Source organism: Camelus dromedarius, chromosome 9 (assembly GCF_036321535.1).
Source record: "Camelus dromedarius isolate mCamDro1 chromosome 9, mCamDro1.pat, whole genome shotgun sequence".
Lineage (NCBI taxonomy): Eukaryota > Metazoa > Chordata > Mammalia > Artiodactyla > Camelidae > Camelus > Camelus dromedarius.
This window is the reverse complement of record NC_087444.1, coordinates 63,046,156-63,068,160: the sequence shown is the minus strand read 5'-3', so window position 1 is coordinate 63,068,160 and position 22,005 is coordinate 63,046,156. Positions and strand designations below refer to the sequence as shown.

The window sequence follows — 22,005 nt, the reverse complement described above, 5'->3', positions numbered from 1 at the left end:
CAGAGGTAACCAGCCCTCAGTCCTCTATAGAGGAATTTAAAAATGCATGGAATTAAAATGCACAACAGTAACAGCATATAATCAGGGAGGGGGTAAATGGAATTGGTGTTCTAAAGTCTTCATGTCATTCAGAAGAGAATACAGGCATTGATTAATATTATAGTTTGAAAATATGCATGATGAAATTTCTGAGGAACAGAATGTGTTTAACTTCCAAACCAGTATAGGGAAAGAAAGAATGATTCAAATAAAAAATCCAATAGAGGGCAAGAAAAGGTAGAACAAGTAGGGAAATAGGAAGCACAAAATAAAATGTTAGATTTGATGGCAAATCTATCAGGAATGGGGAAAGTGAATAGAGAAGTTCGTCACTCCCTGGTCCTGGAGGAGGCCACGCGGGAAGTCAAGGCAGGGTGCCGGCAGAGAGAACTGGTTGTCCCCCGATTCAAGTTAGTGTTGGTAAGTCTGCTACTAGAATTCACAGTAGGCATTGGCTGAGGGTCAAAATATCATGCTTCACTGTTTTGATGTGTACAGTATTGGAATGAACGCTAGAATTAAAATTCAGCAGGACCTGGGGCACGAGCCTTTAATAGAGCTCATTGAGGGGGAGCTTTGGGGTTCCCGGGCTGAGGCCAGATTGGTCAATTAAAGCCCAAAAGAACCAGATTTTGATAAGCTTCAGGGGGTCTTATCTAAGGGGCGCATGAGGGGAGGGCCCTGGGAGGTGAGGGAGGATGCTATCACAAGGGTCACTGGGGGTGTCACATCAGGAACGTACATGGACCTGTGACTCCACTGGCTGTTACCTGGGGCCTGCGCTCCAGAGTGGGGCTAGTGTCAGGTCGAGGCCCCTGCAGGCCACTTGGCCACACAAAGTGGATACCAAGGCAGTGGTATCACAGAGCAGTTTAGACAAACTCTCAACAGCAACTCTGTGCTGTCTTTAAGACATCCATCTGAAGCATAAGGGCACAGAAAGTCAAAAGTAAAAGGCAGGAAAAGCTCTACCTCTCAAACACAAACCAAAAGAAAGGTGGTAAATTATACTAGTATCTGACAGGATAAATGTTAAGGTAAAAAACTCTACTTAACAAAGGAGATCAGTTCATAGAGATAAAAGGTTCAATCCATCAAGCAGATGTTTAAATTCTTATGTACCTAAAAATAAGTTCATGTGAATATCCTTGGAAATTCAGATGAAATAGTCACATTCCTAGAAAAATATAACTTGTCCAAACTTACTCAAAAAGAAAAAGAATACCTGAATATTCCTTTAATCATTAAAGAAATTGAATCCAAAGATCTTCCCTTGAAGGAAGCTACAGTTAAATATCTTCACAACAGAGCTCTGAAAATATTCAGGAGGAAATAATTCCAGTCTTACATAAACCCTTCTGAAGAACAGAGGAAGAGTTAATGCTCTCTCTTTTTAAGAGGTCAATATAACCTTGATACCAGAACCCAAAAGTGATAGTATAAGAAAGGAAAATTACGTTTCCTTTTCACTCATGAATCTAGATGTAAAAACTCTAAAAAAAGGTACTAGGAATAGTTGTGAACTTCCTTAATGGTTCTGTTAAAAAACAAAACTACAGTAAATTTACTGTTAGTCTTAGTGTTAAAATGTTGCAAGCTTTCCTGCTGAGACTGGAAACAGTACAAAGATGCCCTCTTACACCATTCCTAGACTAACTGATAACAGTGCATGTGACAAGAAAAATGAAAGTGATAAGGTTTGGGAAGAAAGAAATAGTAGTGTCATTATTCATAGAGGATATAATTCCATATGTAGAAATCATTAGAAATAATTATGGATTTTTAGCAAAGTTGGTAGAAACAAAAGCAATTTATAAAAATTAATTGTGTTTCTTGGTAGGAACAAATGTAGAAAATCACATTATGGAAAAGCACCACCACACATACCCCCCCCCCAAAAAAAAAGGAAAGAAAGGAGGAAGGGAACTATTTACAAAGCCCCACAAATAGAAAGGAGTAGGAAGATTCACAGTACTTATATTGGAAAAATCATAAAACTTTATTGATAATTTTACTGGGTAAAGAATTCTAAGTTGACAGGTTTTTGGTTTTTGAGGTTTCCCCCCAGTTTAAAGGTATTCTCTGTAGCCTTCTGTGTTGCATTGTGCCTAATGAAAACCTGCTCTTAACATCTTTGTTCCTCTGAACATTGACATGTCTTTTCTCTCAGGCTTCTGATAATTTTTGTCACTGATTTTAAGCAATTTAGTTAGGATGTACCTTGGTTTGGTTTCTTTATGTTTATTCAGCTTGAGGTTGATTGAGCTTCTTGGGGCTGTGGGTTTATATTTTTCATCAAATTTGGAAATAATTTAGCTGTTATTTCTTCAATATCCTTTTCTATTTTTCCTTCTGTCACCACTCTTTGTGGGACACTTGATATTGTCCCATGGGCCTCAGATGCTCTGTTCATTTCTTTTTCCCACTCTTGTTTTTCTCTGTTCTTCAGTTGGGCATTTTATATTGCTTGTCTTCAAGTTCACTGATCTTTTCTTCTATAGTATCTAATTGTTTTTATTCTCATCCAGCATGTTGTCTACCTCTTCCGTTTGTTTCTTCCATCTCTAGAAGATCCAGTTGAGTCTTTTTTATATTTTCTATTTCTCTCCTCATCGTGCTGTTTTCTTCTGCTTCCTTGAACATATGGACTATATAACATCATCTCTTTGACTTCTGGGCCTGTTATTTTTTTTCTCTTGATCATGGGATCTATTTTATTGCTTATTCCCACTCTTGATTGGATATTGAATATCACAGATTTTGTGTTGTTGGCTGCTAGATTTAGTGCATTGCTTTAAATAGTGTTGAGTTTTGTTCTTACATTAGACAGTAGTTGGATTCTTTCAAAGCTTGCTTTTGTTAAACAAGGTAGACCCAAAGCACCCTTTAGTCAGGGATGGTTTAGCCCCACTACAAAGGCAGTAACACCCTTCTAAGGATGATCTCCAGTGTCCTTTTTTACAAGGTCTTTCCACTCTGGCTGGTGGGCTTGTGCAGTACTCCCGGGTCTTTGTGAACGTCAGGAATTGTTCTGCCTACTCGTTCCTAATGCTTCTTTCTTCAGCCTCAGGTAGTTCTCCTCTCACACGTACAGATCAGCTGTCAACCAGAGACTTGTGGTGCCCTGCCCAAAGATCTCCAGAGCCCTTTCTCTCCATGAAACTCCCTTCTCTCTGCCCACAATTTCTAGTTGCCTTGGCCTCCCTGATCTCTGCTTTCTGACTCCTCAACTCAGCGAATCTGCTGAGTTTGGTTTGGGTTTCCCTCCCTGTTCCGCAGCCTGGCAGTGAGCTGGAGCAGTTGTGGAACTGACCCTGTTCCTTCCTCCTCACAGGGATCACAGTCCTGCACTGCCTGTTGTCCAAAGTCTGAAAGCTGTTGCTTCTTACGTTTTGCCTGGTTTTTTAGCTGAATAAATCTGGCCTCTGTTATTCTGTATTGGCTGGAAACAAACAAACAAAAATCTCTGTTTTCAGCTTTCTTTTTTAACCTTTTATCATAAATCCAGGTTAATGTGTCCAAAAAAATAATAGATTGTTTTTCAGTGAAAGAAGTGTATTCTGGTCTTTATACGTTTCTCAGTTACAGATTAACCTTAAAATCATATGTTGTGTATTGCTGCTGCACATGACAAGTGTCAGCTCCTACCACATGCTTCTCTTCCTGCAAATCTGACACCACCCCGCTGCTGTTCAACAGAACGAGTTCACTCATCTCAGATTGCCCAGATGGCACAGCAGTGTTAAATTGCTACAAAAGTTTTGAAGCCATCCTCTCAACTTCTGTACTTACCTTGTGGACAAGTATCAAAGAGCTGGAGACTGACACCCATCTGAGGACCACACTTTGAGTAGCCCTGCCCTAGAGAATCCTGCAAGTATATGTGCAGAATATAGCCCAGGTGACTGTCAGCAGGAAAATGAGTGCATAGCATTTGGTATTACTGATACAATGAAATATTCTGTAGTCACACAGAAAGATGGGTGAGTCTCGGAGGCATAATGACACTAAAGTATATACAGTCCCGTTGGGTACCTGTTACACATCTTTGTTCCCGTTACATATGGTTCCAATACCGGCAAATTAAACTAAGCTTGTAGCTATGCACAGATAGGTAATGATGCTATCAAGATGATTAAAGAGAGAACTGTGTTCAATACCTTGTGATAACCTTTACTGGAAAAGAATATGAAAACGAACGTATGTATGTATATGCATGGCTATCTGTCACTGCCCAGCAGTGGCTGCCTCATTTAACCTCAGTGTGCCAGATACAGACTTGACAAGACTTGTGATATTTTTGTCTGTCAGCCAGTTGCAGAAGGAAGAAGAGAAAGAAAATGCTGAGATGGAAGAGCTGATGGAGAAGTTGGCGGTCCTGCAAGTGCAGAAAAAGAGTCTGCTGTTAGAGAAGACCAATCTGACAGCTGAAAACAAGGCGCTGGAAGCTGAACTCGAAAAGGCACAGAAAATAAATAGGTGTTCTATATTTTCTCTTAAGCTGGAATTTTTGTTTTTGGTCGTTAAAAAATTGAATATTCTATTTCATTTTATTTATCTTTTCTTTTTCTAATGTTGGTTATAAAATGGAAAGGGATAATCAAGCTTACTGCATATCTAAATATAAAATATTACCAACATGAACCAACATTATCGTTCAATTATGGTTGATAGTCATAATGATGACTGAAAGTTCCAGAATTTCTTTACTAAGTATTTCCCAAAAGTCTAATCCAGGGATGACTGAATTCCTTTTTCAAAAATATCTCTTTCAGAACATGTGCCAAAAAATTAACAGAATAATATGTAATAGCCTGTTAATTGTGTAAGCATTTTGTGATCCCTATTTACTTACTTAGTTTGGAGTCAATAATTATGCTTCCTTTAAAATTAAATTCAGTTACCTTTTCTCACCTTGAAACTTGATAGAAGATTTAGGTTGCTGAAGAATACACTTAAATGCTAGCATGCCTGCTCTTTTATAACACAGATATTCACTATTCCCTAGCCATTTAGGCTAATGAGATTTTTATTCCATCATTTGGGGGAACTCTCTAGGAGATCTCAAAAGAAAATTAGTATCCTCAAAAAGCAAGTGGAAAAAGCCATGGAGAATGAAATGTCTGCTCACCAGTACCTGGCAAATCTTATTGGCCTAGCAGAGAACGTAACCCAGGAACGTGACAATCTCATATGTTTGGTAAGTTTCCTCAGTTACTTCAATTACACTGCAGGCTAATATGCAAACATAATTTTAAGAGGCTTTTTTTTTTTTTTAACAAAGGTATCCAAAGCTTCATCTTTTAAAATTTCAACTGCAAATTTTCAAATTCTGCAAACTTTTATTTTTCAACCAGGGGAAAAAAAAAATTTTTGAAAGGCAAATGACCCGAACTTTTAAATAACTGGCAAATGGCATTTTACAAGGTGAACTAACAGAATCAGTCCATGTAACAAGAACAGTAGTCATCAGACGTCTCTTACATACACACACGCATCTTCATGTTCTCTCTTTAAAGCTGTTTTAACATAGTCCCTGTTTGAAGATGAAACATAAGAATCCTAGACAAGTTGAACAAAGTTTATCCTAATGACACAGCTTAAAAGGCACAAAGAGGCAGCTGCGGTTTCTAGTAGCACCAGTCCCGAGGAAAGGAACCGAGCCAGTTATTGGGGGCCCTAGACAGTGGAGCACTGCCCAGCCAGCAGGAGGGGTGCCGTGGCCGTGATTCTGGCATCTCCATGTTGGTTTTAAAAGATGTCTTCAGCAGACTGTGCAGTGAAAGAAGACAGGTGCCAGACCAAGCTATATATGTATTGAAAAAAGTCTCGTAGAATTTACCACAAAATGTAATAGTGAGTTAGATCACTGTCTCTCCAAATGGTAGAATTACTGGCAATTAAAAAAAAAATCTTAGAAAAAATTAAATTAAAAAAAAAGAAAAAAAATCTTTTTGCTTAACCTGCATTTTATGATTTTTTTCTACTTTGAATGCATATTGTTTGTGTACATTTAAAGATGTTTACGTAAGGAATGTTTCAAATCTCTGGTGGTATAGGATCTGAAGTAATAATTCAATGGATGTCATCCCAAATAGACCAGCTGACTTTCCATGAGTCAGAAATCAGGCGACTTGGAAGTAACTCCGCTCTCCTCCAGGGCGGATGAGGGGTGGAGAGGCTGTCAGGATGTGTCACAGGCTTAGTCCCATTTGTTAGAAAGGTACTAAGTTCTTCCATAGAAAAATGGACAGAGGCTTTTAGCCTTTGTTTATGTAAGGGGAGATATAAATAGGACACGGCTCTTAGGGGAAAATGCTGATCTTTACTTGTAACAAAAGAAATACTAATGGTGGGGGGAGGGTATATCTCAGTGGTAGAGCGTGTGCTTAGCATGCACGAGGTCCTGGGTTCAATCCCCAGTTCCCTCCATATAAATAAATAAATACCTAATTACCTAACCCCCCCCCCAAAAAGAAATACTAATTAAGCCAGTCTATTCTGTACTTCTATTAGAATATTATATATATTTGTATTATTATTATAGTTCCTTCTAGGAGTGTGGTAAGCCTGGTTATACATTGCTAGTGATTTTTAAGTCCCCGAGTCTTTTAGAAGCAATTTGACCTTGACATGGCACGGCGGGAGCCTTAAAAGCATGCCAACCTACTGAATCAGTGGTCCCTCCTGAGAGGTCACTGTCCCAGCCCAAGTGCTGAACTCTCTGGCATTTTCTGTAGCAGCACTGAGCACCCATTTCCCCTTCTGCTGTGCCTCCTGAGATTACCCAGTGGAATATCAAGAGGGCAGAGCAGAAGCTTGTTGAAAAACGGGCAGTGCCAAACCAACCCATTCATCTAGCAAACATTCTTGGGTACCTGGCCTCCATGTGTCAAGGCCATCTTGTTAGCAGGGCCAGACCTGCAGGGTCCCCAGGATACAGGCCCTGTACCTCCTACCTGGGCCAAAGAGCAGACTAGGTTTCCATGATGAAGGTGAGCGCCTCCCCAACCCTTAAACGGTCTCCCTCAGGCCCACCTCTCATACTTGTGGCCCAGGATGGAAATACAAGTGGAGCCATATACTGCTTATCTGAGTACTTAAAAGTTGCAGATTAAGCCAACAGACTGTTAATGAAATATGTTCTGTCCTCCCGCCTTGATCGTTGTTATTATGGCCTGAAAGCCACGCTCAGATTTAGAATCCTCAGACCCCTCAGACGTGGGGGGAGCTGCTCTCAACCCACCCAGGGTCCACCCATCATAAGGGACCTTGGTATACGCTCAGACATGCCATCCCCTTGGTCCTGCAGGCTCCTTGCCCATGGGAGCCCCAAGGCCAGCCTCTCAAGCTGGGGCTCAGGGGAAGGACTGGCAGCCTCTGCCCTTTCCTGTGACTGTTGGCCATGCACCCCCACCTTACCCTGCCCTGGTCTCCTGGGCCTTGTGAGGGCCCCTGATATCTTAATTTATTGATATTGGCCTCTTCATTTCTAATCCCACCTTTTGGGTGGGTTTCCATGCGACTTGTGGGAAGTTTAACTCTCTGGATCTTAGTTTCGCTTTCTTGAAAATCACTTGTCACTACTAGTTCTACCTTGGAAGGAATGCTCACCTTTCCTTTTTTTTTTAATTTCACGATTTGAAATAGTTAATTTATAGTGCATAGCAGTTCATGTCCCATATATTAATCTAAATCATTCAGCTTCCATGACATCCCTCTTGGATCTGCTGCCTTTCACGTTTGGTTTGGAGAATGGCATTGCTCGTTCATAAGTTATCCCTAATTTTGTTAATTATTCAAATAGTCAAGTTAGAAGCTTATTTGCATCTTGGCATTTAACTTATTGAGGAATGACGTCTTCCCCAAGAACAGAGACGTGTCCTGGAAGCTCACATTCCCCTTGTTTGAGGGGTTCAGATCTTCCATTTATGCCCAGGAGGGCGCCCAGACTGCTGTTCCCAGTTCCTGCCCTCCTCAGCTGTTTGCCCAAGTTCTGCCCGCAGCCCTCACACTGTGGGTGGGAATCCAGACGTGGGGGGTGCGAGGGGCATCGGGCCAGGACAAGTGGCAGAATGGAGATTACTTGTGAATGGTAATACTCTTTGCAGAAGAATTTTTTATTATTTTAATTTTTCTGTTAAACTGAGAGCCTGTTGTTTTTCTTTTCGCTGTACCCCATAGGCTAAATGTTTAGAAAGTGAGAAGCATGGCGTTCTCAACAAAATCTTCAAAGACAATATTCGCTTGGGAAGGTTGCAGGAAAGAGTCAAGGTAAGCGGTCGAAGCCTCAGAGATTCCACTGTCAAATGGGAATGGAGGCTTCCTGGGGTCAGATTTCCATGTTTAAGGAAATACTTCATTTTGCTTGGGTGTAACCCTGCTCATCCTCCGAGTAGAGCAGTGTGGGTTTCTCGGGCAGAAATAGCACCTGTCCACTCATTAAATTATCTTTGGTTCACCCGCACAGTAAGGTGATGCACAGCTGCTTTTTAAAGAAAAGACATGGAAAAATCTCCAGGCTGTATTGTTAAGTTGATGTTGGGCTTTGTGATCCAGCCCAGCGTTTGTTGGTTCGGTTAGAAACCGGCTCCTCTGCCGCGAATCCTGACTGCGCCCTCAGTTTCTCTGCCTGAGAAGGCCGCTCTCATTGTACCGACCCTCCTACCCTTGGCCACCTCCCTCACCTGACCTCCGCTCTCCTCCCTGTCACCTGTGTTCCGACTGCCGGCCTCTGGGCATGCATCTAAAGACTCACCAGCCAAGCTGGTTTCCCTGGGGCAGGGGCAGGGGCGGGGCCGGGAGAGGCCCTGTGAGGGGAGCGTCTGTGAGGGCACGTGGCTCTGACCATGGGGAGTAAGATCTAGGACCTCTGCGCTCAAGTGCGTGTGTGTCTAGGACAGTGATTATAAGGGCCTGTTAAGTAGAGAAATAGATTGGTGACATTTCATATATTGGAAAATTAGCAAACTAGGAAAAATGAAACATTGGCTGGCTGTATGTAAATACTTGTGGTATTGGGTGAACAGTATGCATATATATGTATGTAAACATAGGCTGTAAGTTTGTCTGTTTTGTTTTAAAGAATGTACATTTTAGTCCTAAATTATTTATTTTTAAAAAGTTAAGCAAGGAGGGGAGGCTATAGCCCAATGGCAGAGCACATGCCTAGCATGTATGAGGTCCTGGGTTCAATCCCTAGTACCTCCATTAAAAACAAACAAAACTAATTTCCTCCCCCCGACCAAAGTTTTTTACAGGAAAAAGATTCAATTTAAAAAAGAAAAAAATGAAGCAAAATTTAAGATTGCTCAGACTCAAATATATGTCCTAATGTGAAGAACAGATTTTATCTTTCCTATGTTTCATAAATATTGCTTAAGTGACACAAATATTAAGTTTTGGGGAGCCACATTGCCTTGTACGTTCGGATTTTCAAGTAGTACAGAGATGCCAGCTGAAGGTCTTTCTGGTTTCCAGTAGGGTCTGTACCACACGGCATCCTTAAGCTTCTCTGACCTGGATTCTGCGCTTTGCCCAGGGAAGGTCACCTCCCTCGAACTAAGTTCAGGGATGACTAGCACACCCACCAGAGCATCACTGTTCCCATTTATAATGGCCCTGTGTGCTCAGGTACGCCCTCACCACCAGTGCAGAGAACTCCTTCCCTCTTTGGACCAGAGCAGCTCCACCCTTCCCAACTGTGGGCTCTTAGGCATGATGCTACTTGAAGAAAGGAATCTTTTGCTAAGAGGGAAAGTTCAAAATGTCTGTATTAGTCCCACATTCAGAACTCAGAGGAATCTATCCTGTGGCTTCCGGTGGTAGGGATGACTTAATTTAACCGGGTAATTCAACTTGGAGTTGTATTGACTTCTAAAATGTCATCATAAATTCTTAGCCGATATCTTAGTTTTCCAGGAATTTTATTTGTGTGATACAAATGCTGTATCACAGAATGTTCACCAACTGACACAGTTTTAGAATAAATGAGGTTATAGGAAATTTAATCTTTAATCTTAAAGTACACTTAGTTGTCATTATAATCTTTGTTTTTTTTTTATGGTAGTACTAGGGATTGAACCCAGGACCTCATGCATGCTAAGCATGCCCTCTACCACTGAGCTATACCCCCCCCCCTTAGCTGTCATAATCTGAACACCAAAAGGATAAAGAAAAAGAAATCTATATCTACACGTGTTGTTGTGGAATTGCATAACACGAAAGGCAAAGAGGAAATCTTAAAAGTGGCCAAAGGGTGAAAATGGGTTTTTTACTCCTTTTGTACCAAAAGGTCAAAAATTCAGAAGTTTGACGATACAGGGTGTTTGGCAATGACATGAAGCAGTGGGAAGTTTTCTATGTGGCTACTGGGGCTGGAAATTGGTTCTAACCCTTAGTAAAGGAAAACATTCACACAGCTCACAACCCAGCCATTCCTCCCTCAGCCTTTCCAGAGAAAGAAGCCCTCACACAGGAGCAACCAGAAATCGTGTAAAGAAATGACCCCATCAGCACTGTTCATAATTGTCCCAAATGAAATGACCCCATATCCGTCAGCAGTGGAACAGATAAATAAATTGTGATACAGTCATAAAGGAATACCTAATAGCAATGAAAATGAACAAACTATATTTACAATATTTAGCGAGCGCATCTCACAAACATAATATTGAGTGAAAGGAGCACAACATAAATGAGTACCTGTAATATGGCTGTATTTATATAAAGTTTAAAACAGGCAAAATTGGGGCACACACAGATTTTAAAACTAAGAAAAAAAAAAGTAAGGAAAAACATATAGCAAAAATGAGATTAATGATTATGTCTTAAGGGGTTGGGACTTCGGTGTTTCCAGGATATTGATTTTGTTCTATCTATTGACTTAGATGATAATTACATGGCATTTGCTTTATTATTAATTAAATTACTCATACTTGTTTTCTATGCTCTCCCCCAAATATCCACATCGTTTTATCAGTGAGGCTTACTTTGACTGTTCAAAATTGCTGTTCATTCATTTTTCCATATTCCTGATTCTCATTTCCTTGCTTTGTTATTTCTTCCATAGAAAATGTCACCTTCTAACAGACTATGTAATTTATTTATTATGTTGATTGGTTATTGTCTCTTCCGACCAGATTGACAAGGGCAGGGACTTTTTTCTGTTTTTGTTCACTGGTGTATCCCAAGCACTGAGAATAGCACCTGACACATAGTATTCAGTTAATTCAATAACTATTGGAGGAATTCAGTAATATATTGTACAGTTTTTAAAATTTAACAGTATCAGAAGAAGTATATAAAATGATATCTCAGCTCTGCATCGGAAAGGCTAGAAGGATTACACTGCACTGTTACGATGAGAGTCTGCCTAGACGTATTATATATGAGTAATAATGAACAGTTATGGTTTGTTTGTTTTTCTTTCCTGGTTTTCCTGTTGGCTTTTACTTCCAAAAGAGAAGGCCTGATCTTCAGAGTGGTTGGCCTTGGGTCATGGGACTTTATCTTATTATTGTTCATCTGAATAAGAATAGTTTTTTTAAAAAGGCCCTCCCAGCCACCCAGAGAAGAAATCCGTGAGCCAGATCCAGGTCAGGCAGGGCAGAACCTCTGGGGGAGTGGAGAAGAGGGACCTGGGAAAGGTTTGAAGTGACATCTCAGGAAACCCCATAAAAACATGACTCCAAAAAGTGAGCACGTCAACTTGGAAGTCAGGGCTGTGATGCAATCTGGGAGGATCAGAGCTGCAGGCAGAAGTGTTTCAGAACCAGGCTGGATCCAGAGAGCTAGAGAAGGGACTGCAAGAGAGGTAGTGTATAAAGCTTGGAAGTTGACCAGCCAGTCATTGCTCCCGCCCTCTCAGAACCTCATCTCATCCCGAAGGAATTGAGTGGCCTCCGTATAAAAATTATATAAGAAAAGGGGAGAAAAATAGAAGTGTAGTTTTGCTACACGTGATGAAAATGCATCAGAGATAATGTTGCCACAAGGAGATCAAAATTGAAACCTATACTCCAAAGGGAATTGATAGGCTAGTAGGTAGACAGACAAGTAAGGAGGTAGACCAGTAGCCAAGTAGCTAATAAAACAATAATGCAGTAAAAGCTAGGAAGAAATACAAAAAAAGCAGAAACACAGATGGCCAGACAAAAGAGGATGTGAGTGGAACCAACACAACTCAGGGAAGAAATAGAAGGAAAAGGGAAACCATTTCAGAAATAGACTAAATTACAAGGAGCACAATGAGAAAGATATAAAAAAGCACGGTGAGGGACATAAAAGGTAGACATGAGGAAGGCAAGGACAAGGAGGCAGAAATCAATAAAAAGAATTAGTAGAAAGTGATAGAGATCCAACATACCTAAAGAAGAAATCAAAACATCCTGCTCCAAACAAGCATTCTTAAAACTTCGTATTGATGAACTTTTCTGAAATAAGTGAAGGGTTGAATCTACATGGTGAAAGGGCACATTATGAAAAACTGACCCAGCATGGACCTAGAAAATTGACTCCAAGACCTTTGACTTTAAGATAAAGTCTTGGACACACAGGCCAAAGATGAAGACATAAGAAAAAGCAAATCATGTTGGCATCACACTCCTCAGCGGCAGCACTGAATGCCAACAGTGGAACCCCCTCTACAAATATTCAAGGAAAGAGTATGAGCCAAGGATGTTTCCATCCAGCCAGGCTGCCCTTCTGACTGTTTTGACTATGTAGGAATTCTGGGAACATTTTTTCCATAAACCTGAGGATCAGTCAACTTGAGTTCAGCTAAGAGATGACTGAGCAAATTTCAGAAAAGTACCGCTCATGAGCAAAGAATATATTTAACTGTGAACTAGAACTTTTTTTAAAAAAGCAGGGATAAGGCTGATGGAATAAAATGTGTTTTCTGATAATGTAGAAATACTACAACTAAGGGAAAAATGATAAGTGAAGGGTTGGGAAGGGAGGTGGAGAGTGGCATAAACTTGCTGATTGCTTCATCTGTTAATAACTAAGAGGTCCAAGGATATCGTTTAAAGATGGAAAGTCAAGTAGGAGCTCAAGCAGATTTAAGTGGGGGAAGAATGAAGAAAAGGTTATCATGAGCTAACACTGTGTTACTTTTGATAAGTGAAGGGACTAAGGCCATGTAATATAAAGGCATAAAAATGAAAGTAACCACAAGAAGCAAAAGAGATCCATTCCTAAGTAGCAAAATTACAACAGCAACAAAAGCATAAAAACAAAGAAAATGGATTACATTACAGTCTTTAAAAATGTCTGTAGATAATAAGACATAAAGCAACAAATCTGCCATATAAGTAAATGTAAATGAGCTTAATTCACCCATTAGAAGACAGTTTTAGATTACAAAACAAAACACTATTCCATGTCAGAACCAAGAGATAATCAGAAACAGTATTTCAGAAAGATTAAAAATAAAAGGATGAATGAAGATAATACAGATTTATGCGAACGAAAAGAAAGCAAAGTTTCAGTCTTTACATTTGGTGAGAGAGAATTCAGGCCAAAAGCACTAAATGAGACTAAAAAAAGAGGGAAAAAAAGACAGAGGCCTTAATAATGCCAAAGATTACAATTAATAATATATGGTTGTTATGAATATGCACTAAATGATGCAAAGCAAATTTTATAACTACAGGAGATTCAAAGGGAAATGGAAACAGTGATAATGGGATCTCTCTTCTATATATATAGAAATATATATTCTCTGTGTGTATATGTATAGAATATTCAAAAATTGATCATAGACTGGCTACGAAAAAAAGTCTCAATAAACTCCTAAAGCAGAAATAAGGCAGACATTTGTTGATCAAAAAGATGAATACCAGAAGTTAATAAACAAAATCAGAAAGCAAAAAATGTTCTTTCACCTGAAAATGTAAAATGCACAGTAAACTAATTCCTGGGTCAGAGGGGATACATAAATTGAATGTCATAATTTCTAAAGAGAGCTGAATCTGTGTGAACTGTAAGTCAGAATCCACGTGACAGCAGTTTTGGGACTGCTTAGTGGGAAGTTCACTAGCCTTAAATACTATCCAGTGAAAATGTGAGAAGGAAAGTAAATAAATCGGGCTTTTATCTCAGTCATCTGTTTACCAGTAGAGTGTGACAGACCTTGCCAGGTCCTTTGGTTTTACATTTATTTGTAGCATGTAAAAAACTAGGCATGAAACAAGTTAGCAATTTGCTTTTATCATACTTGAAATTCTTTTCTTACTTTCCATATAACTTTTGTGATCCAGACTTGCCCTCCCAGATCAGACCTAGGCAGGGCTTCCTCAGTTCGGTGGGCTGTGACAGCCCAAGGAGTGGGCAGGGAATGTATTCAGGAAGCCATCCACTTGGGCCACGGGCAGCATCCCCTCACTCAGAGTCTGTCCTCCTCCCCCAGGGGTACAAGAAGCAGGCGGCACTGAAACTGGATGACATGAGTCACCGTCTGACAGAGCAGGAGGAAGACTTTGCCAGCAAGACAGCTCAGTACCGGCAGGAGATGAGGCACCTCCATCGGATGCTGCAGGACAAGCAGGATGTCCTGGACAAGGCGCTGCAGCAGAAAAGGTCTGGCTGCCCCAGCCCCGTGGAATGTGTTTGTTTTTTAAATGTTTGGTGGCATTTTCCAGTGAAACCCTCTGGACCTGTTTTGTTTATTTGATTGCCTGTTTTTGTTTTTACATTTTAGTTTTATCTGATTTTACTATTGGTCTCGATTTTTATTTGTTCCTCATTTTTTTAAATTTTTTTAAAAGATTTCCCCCCAGCAATTGACATATAACATTGTGTAAGTTTAAGGTGTACAGTGTGGTAATTTGATATACTTACGTATTATGAAATGATTACAGTAGGTTAGTTAACGTTATCCTTCACCTCATATAATTACTGTTTTGTTGCTGCTGCTGCTATAGTGAGAATATTTGAGACCTGCTCTCTTAGCAGCTTCCAAGTATACAGTACAATACTGTTCACTACAGCCCCCATACTGTACATTGGATTCCAGGTCTTCCTTCTCTTTAATCCCTCCTTTAAAGGTTCCTGTTATTTGAATATGGGACTTCCTAAATCAATCCAGTCTTCTCATTGTCCTTCCCTTTTTTCCTCCTCTTTTCCATCTCTTTGATATTTTTGTTTTATTTCATTCTCTTGGGAAAGTTTATTGGCTTTGATTGAATGTTTTATTTCTGCTATAATTCTTTTTCATTTGAGAACTTTAAAATTTTGGATTCGTCCCTTTCTGGAAGATCACAGTCATTAGATCATGGGTATATTGTGTGCTCTGTGGCTGTAAGGGTCTGTCAGTTACACTTTGTCATTTAAACATGTGCTAGAGGAGGCCTTGCTAGTGTATTGAAGACACTCGGGAACATCGCACATTTGCTGAAGGTATACCTGGTGTTCCCGTCACGTTGTCTGTGTTTCACATTTAAGCTGGACTTTTCAGAGTGGCTGTGTTGTCTTTGACAGACTGGAACATAAACTGATGCTTGCAGAACAATCATAATGACACTGGGCTGTGGTTTTCTTCAGGTTATAGTAGGATCCATGTATTTGATACCAAGCAGAATGCAGATAGCGGTTTATGTTTTCTCTCAGCCAGATGCTTCCTACTGCCAAGCAAAATGAAGTCTTATCCAACAGGTTTTCTGTAATCACAGAAGTTCTTACCACCACAAATGGTGATTTTGTGAAAGTTGGGCCGATACCAAGTTTCTTGTCAGATAGGAGGTTTAGAATTGCATTAATAAAATGGAACTTTGATTTTTACTTTCTCTCTTATTCCATGTTGGGTTCTTTTGCCCTTTAATGATTTGAAAGTTAAACATTCTATTTCTGTTCTTCTAATGGTTACCCTTGAAATTTCACTATAATTATCATTATACTTAATTATACTATACTATACTTAACATTAAATTATGCTATACTTAACATTATACTATACTATATTATATCATACTTAGCATTAAAAAAATCTAAAATTAATCAGCATCTCTACATTTCTACCCCCAAATGCAAGATCTAATGCTCTAATCTAATTATTTCTCACTCGGTTTATATGTTGTTGTCTAGTGTCATTACATGTCGATACAGATCTGTGAAAGTGAAACGCAAAATCTATTTTATATCATTATTTTTAGCCCCAGAAATCACATACTACTAGTTTTCATATAGTGTTTTTATTTTGACTTACATAAAGTGTGCCAGTTTCTTTGCTTACTATTCTTTTTTGCATCTCAGACCTTACTTCTTCCTAAACTACACACTTTAGAAGCTTCTTTAGTGAGAGTAAGCTTTCTCAGGTTTTGTTTTTCTGAAAATGTGTGCATTTTGCCCTCATGCGTGTGAGCTGATTTTTGCCCTCATGCGTGTGAGCTGATTTTTACTGGGTACAGAATTCTACCTCGACGGTCTCAGCATATTCCACTGTCTTCTCTGTTTCATTACTGCTGTTGAGAAATTTTTTATCATTTTTAAAACTAGATGTTCCATCATTTCTCTTGCCTCTTTTAAGGTCTCATCTGTCTCTTGTAGTCTGCAGTTTCACTGTGTTTAACTATGGATTTCTTTTTACTTGTCTACTTGGTATAAGTTATTCTCTTATATTTATAATTTTATCTTTCCTTACTTCTAGAAAATTCTCACTTGCTATCTCTTAAAGTAAATCTTTTCTCCTGTTTCCTTTTGGAACTCAGATTAAACGTATGTCAGACCTTCTTATTGAATCTTCCATGTTTTCTATCACCTTGTTTTTCTGGTCTACATTTTGGGTAATTCTCAATATTTCTGTTTTTACTAATTCTCTGTTTGTTTTCAAGGTACTGGGTTTTTGTTTTTGTTTTTTTGCAGTGGGAGGCAGTTAGGTTTATTCTTAGAGGAGGTACTGGGGATTGAACCCAGGACCTTCTGCACGCTAGGCATGCGCTCTACAATGCACTGTTTTACCCAGCCATTGCGTTTTTAATTTCAACAACTGTGTATTTCAATTTCAGAAATACTGTCTGGTTCTTTTGGAAAATCTGTCTAGTCGTTTTTAAAATAAATTCTTGGTCTTTCCTTATTTTTAATACATCTTTTATTTCTTTTAACATTTCATTCATAGTTCTTTTGTATTCTGTGTGTGGCAGTTTCATTACCTGGAATTTGGGGGTCTGAAATCTGGTTTTGTTGACTCTTGCCCTATGTGGCTTATTTTGTTCTATGAACAGTAATTTTTTACTCTGAACCCATGTGTGGGTTGAATTTAGTCTGTGGAGTCCTGGGGGCCTGGATTGAGGGTGTTTTTCTCCAGAGAGGATTTGCGTTTGCCTCTCTTTGATGCCAGAAAGTATTTCCAACCTGGAGTCACTTTAATTTTATTACTAATTTAAAAAATAGTCTACAGTAATGTTCTTCTTCTTTTTTTAATATAAAAGGACTTTGCAAATATCCACAATGCCATTATTACATTTATATGAATGTATAGTTTCTTAATATATATTTTTCTGAACTGCCCTCTGGGTGGCTTCCTCTGCACAATATTTCACTCTACTAATTCTCTTTTTGTCTGTGTACTTCTAACCCATCCATTGAGTTTTTTTCCCTGATTGTCTCGAAAATGTCTTTTAACTTTTGGTTCACTCCAGTTAAGGCCTGAGGATGCTCCACAGTGGGGAACAGTGTAGATTCAAACCCCAGATTCATTTGAGAACAGGCCAGTGTCCACAGTCCCCAAGGAACCTCTTGGAGATTTCTTTTGATGATTGGCAGATTTTCCACCCACCCAACCATCCTTTCTTTGAGGGGTCTTCACATGTCTCCACTTACCTGCCTAATTCTGGGAGACATAGTTCAGAGTGTTTCCAGGAAGAAGAAAAGCATGGATATGAGTGAGCCCTGGGGTTTTCTGGCACCCCAGTTTGCGTGGGCCCAAGACTAGTCTCCATTCTACAAAAATTTGGGTTTCCAGCATGGGCTTTTGTCCTCAAAGCAATACCAACGTTTTATTTGCCTACCTCCATGGTTTCGATTTAGTCTTCATTTTTTTTTTCTGCCCTTATAGATTTCCTATTCTCTTTGTTTTGAGCTCAGCTATACATTAATATGTATCAAACATCTGGGTATTCTGTGTCAGAAAACAGAAGCCTGGGGACTTTCTAGACAGTGTAATTAAACAGTGTCCAGCACACAGCGGGCCTCACGGGCCTTGGAAGAAAACAGCAGTTCACAAGAAAAGTGACACTGGACAAGTGGCCATGTCCCCAGCCTCCCTGAATCTCCGTGTTCTCTGTGTTAAACAGCAGCCCTAAGTTCCCCTGGTAATCCAGTTTCTGACATTTTCCATGACCGTCTGGCAGTGTCTGTGAAGGAGCTGGCCGCCCCAGCCCTGCCATCCTGCGCAAGGCCTGCTCCTCCTCCCAGGCTCAGGCCAGCTTTTCCACCCTCCTTGGGGCCCACTGTCCCGGGAGGTGGTGGCTGGTATGCCACTCTGCTCCCCCAGTGGACCACAGCCCTGTGAGGACACGTGTACCTTGTCTGCCCTGTTTCCTCAAACCCCCAGCGTGGGGCCCGTCACAGAGTCCTTGCGCGGGACTTGCCTTTTCTCACAAGCTTGGTTCCTCTTGGTCCCCGCGTGGTCTGGGCCAGTCTGTCCTGGGTTATGACCCCCACTCCCCACGGTCTGCTCCTCACCCCACTACCTCACTCTGTGTCTGGGCCCATCAGTGGCTCTGTGGGTGGGGGCTGTGAAAGGTCGCTGAGTGTTGGCAGGTCACAGTGGGGACAGGCAAAGGGGACACAGGGCCCTGCCGTGTGGGCGCCCACAGCCAGGCCACTGTGCTGTCAGTCAGCTACCACAGGGATTATATTTTATTTTTGAACACGTTAATGCTACAGAGAACAAGGGTGTGTGTGCACTGGTGCCAAAACAGAGGAAAAGGCAAAACACAGAGAGGAAAGCTAAGAAGTAGCTTCCAGCCTGTGCCTTTGTGTTTTTTCTATTTCCAGGGACCCCCGTGCTTCGCTCACACTGCGAGTCTTTGCCTCAGAACCCAAACACAGTGGACTCTGTTCTCTGACCTTACACATTCTTCCAGTTGGGTTCTCGCTACTTTAGGATTCATAAAGGCTTTATAAATATTTTTTTTAATTGTGTTATTTAAAAATTTTCCCTTGTTTTGTTTCTTTCTCTCAGAGAAATAGAAGGCGAGCTTGACATTGTGTGGGAGTCCACCTCCAAGGAAAACCAAAGGATCCGAGAGCTGCTCCAGGCCACCCTGGAGAGGACGGGCCCAGGGGACACTGCCAGAGCTTTCAAGGACCCCTGCCTGGATGGCATCTCTCAGGGGGACGTGCTGGATGGCTGCAGCTTCAGCTACTGTGACGTGAAGCCACCTCCCACCACCCGCCAGGGTCTGCGGGAGCCCCTGGGCTAGGGCCCCCTCGGCCGGAGGGGCCCGCCTGGCCCAGGCCCGGGGCGGGTGGCGGGGGCAGAACCCCCCACCGCTGCGGTGTCTCTTCTCCTCAGGGCAAGGAAGGAATGAACTGTCTCAGAAATTCAACGCACTTTTTACATTTCGCTTTATTTTTAAAAAGTGCTGCTGAACTGTACTCAGCCAGGGCACGTCCTCTGACCCCGTTGCCAGGGAGCCGGGCTCTGTGAGACCCGGTGCTCAGGCTGACAGCTGACCTGAGGGCTGGCCTGTCTCCGGGCTCCTAGGTCTGCAGCTGGGAAAGCGCCGGAGGGCACGGCCGGCGGGAGCGCGCGCTCGGCCTGTGTGTCCGATGAGTAAGTTGAATTGGATGAGTCTCGGGTGGAAGCAGTCACAGTGATATCTGTGCATTAACTCTGGGTGCTATTTCATTGTTTGGTTAAAAAAAAAAAAAAAAAAAAACAGGTGCTGATCCTCATGCCCCAGTAAGTTGTGCAGAACCTGTCCTGTCTTCCCTTCCCCCCAAGCCCTTCTCTGTCCTCCTGGGGAAGGTCATTTTTCTGCGACCACGTAAGCTTTCTCCCTCTTTGAGAGCCCTGACTTTGATCATCCAGGTGGGGTCCCTGCCCTACTGCCACCACCGAGAAGGATGCCAGGGGCCGCGCCACCTCCTCAGGTAGACCATCCCTGCCTCTCGGGACCAGTCGCGGGGACATCCCGGCAGTGATGCCAGCCGTCTAGGGCTGCTTGTCCCCGGCACGCTGGGAGAACGCAGGGACGTCTGCTACGAAGGACCCTCAACAGTGGTACGGAGGGTAGATCCCGTCGCATCCTTCACAGAACCCCTCATAGCTGAGGCCTGTGTCAGTTTAGGTGTGCACTTAGGTCCAGTGTTGGCCCCTGGTCATGTATAAAAGTTGCTCTTTGGTTGCTAGGTATGAAGTCGAGATGGGAAATCATTGTTCTTTTAGATTTCATTAAAATTGTTCAACAGTTAAAGAATTGTAATTTATTTTTGTTTTACCAGAAGCAGAAAGACTCACCAGGATTTAATATTATGTATCATCTCCTAGGAGATGACCTAGAGAATAACTTTGATGCTATTTCAGGGGAATTTGTGCCAGCTGTCTAATAATCCGTAGACAGGCTGAAAGGTGGCAGCAGCCCCGTGAGTCTCTTGCTTCCAGACCGATGCTCAGGAGCTGGCTTCCCCGTGGGACACTGCTGTTGTCACATCACCTAGAGAACCACTTCTGTTGTCCCTTCTCCTGCCTTCAGGGAGAACATTTCTTTCCCTTGAGAAATGAATGTTTGTACATTTCTGCTTCGTCACATGTTACAGATACACTTTGCAAGTTCAGTGACCTCAGGACCTCATCATGGCCCAGCAGGGGTGGGATTGTGCAGTGCTTGGGCTCTGCCGGCCTCCCGCTGGGCGCTGCAGGAAATGGGCAGACAAGCTCAGAGTCCAGGATGCAGAGGAGGGCAAAGCAGGCGAGATGGCAAAAAATGATGCAGTGCGAGGCACCGAGCCCAGCCTCGAGCTGGACCACCCCGGCCTTGCAGTGTGGACAGGGTCTCAGGAGATGGAGGAGGCAGAGGGGGCTGTGTGAACAGCAGGAGGGGCTCTGGGGCCGGAGGTTGGGGTGGGCGATGACGCCTGACTGCTGGGAGGGGGCCCCTGTTCCTCTGCGTCCTGTAGGTTTCCAGTCTGAGTGGGAACTGGTGTCATTCTCTCTTGGTCCTGGTGAGTCTTTACATGGTGCTAGAATGGTCCTGGTCAGGTTGAAAGTAACCCAAGGCAGACAGTTAGATAACGTGACCCAGGAAGTCAAGAGAGCCCTGCTGCCCTTGGCACTATTTAAAAGCAGCCGTGGGGATGTCAGGACTGCGTGGAGAGAGGGGGCCCGAGTGTGGGCGTGGCTGTGGATTTGGCATTGACCGCTGGCGAGAGGCTGTCCTGTCTTCCAGTCGTCCCTTGCAGAGGGGTGGTGGGATCAGAAGAGACCCCTTTGCCCCTCAACCTCTGAGAAGAATGGGAGAGACCCCACCCTTTTCCAACAGTTGAAATCTTCGTAGACCAGTGGTCATCTAACGCTAAGGAGAGGGAGGAAATTCTGGATTTTGTTAGTTATGATGTAAATATATTTATTCAGCAGCTATGCTGTGAATGCTTATGTATGTGCTGTTTGTTGAGAACAATGGCAGTGACGAAAACAAATGTAACTTCAGAGCCACGAGCTTCCAGAACGGGCAGATCTCAGTGCAGTCACGGGAAAGCTGACGTGTGTGCTGGAGCACGTGGGTATGCGAACCTGCCTTTCCAGCTATAAATTTTATGAAATGTAGATATAGGTCAGATACTTCTGATGAAAATCTAGCACCCACATTCAGATGTGCTATAACCATAAATGTATGCCAGATTTTGAAGTCTTACTATGAAGAAATAGATGTATGCAATGTCTCACTAATGCTTTTTATATTGGTTTTATATTGATACCACTTTTATACATTGGGTTAAATAAAGTGTTGTTAAAATTGA

General features: G+C 41.9%; 1 protein-coding gene across 3 annotated transcripts in view; it reads left to right on the top strand.

The window, feature by feature from the left end:
- The window catches only part of CEP89 (centrosomal protein 89), a 67,418-nt gene extending 45,413 nt beyond the window's left edge, over positions 1 to 22,005 (top strand). For all 3 annotated transcript variants that reach the window (XM_010989107.3, XM_010989106.3, XM_031458565.2), the window contains 5 exons: positions 4,351 to 4,518; positions 5,098 to 5,239; positions 8,224 to 8,313; positions 14,453 to 14,622; positions 19,226 to 22,005. In XM_010989107.3, coding sequence (XP_010987409.1) covers positions 4,351 to 4,518; positions 5,098 to 5,239; positions 8,224 to 8,313; positions 14,453 to 14,622; positions 19,226 to 19,466 — 811 coding nt within the window. In that variant the 3' untranslated portion in view covers positions 19,467 to 22,005. The remainder of the gene's footprint in view (positions 1 to 4,350; positions 4,519 to 5,097; positions 5,240 to 8,223; positions 8,314 to 14,452; positions 14,623 to 19,225) is intronic.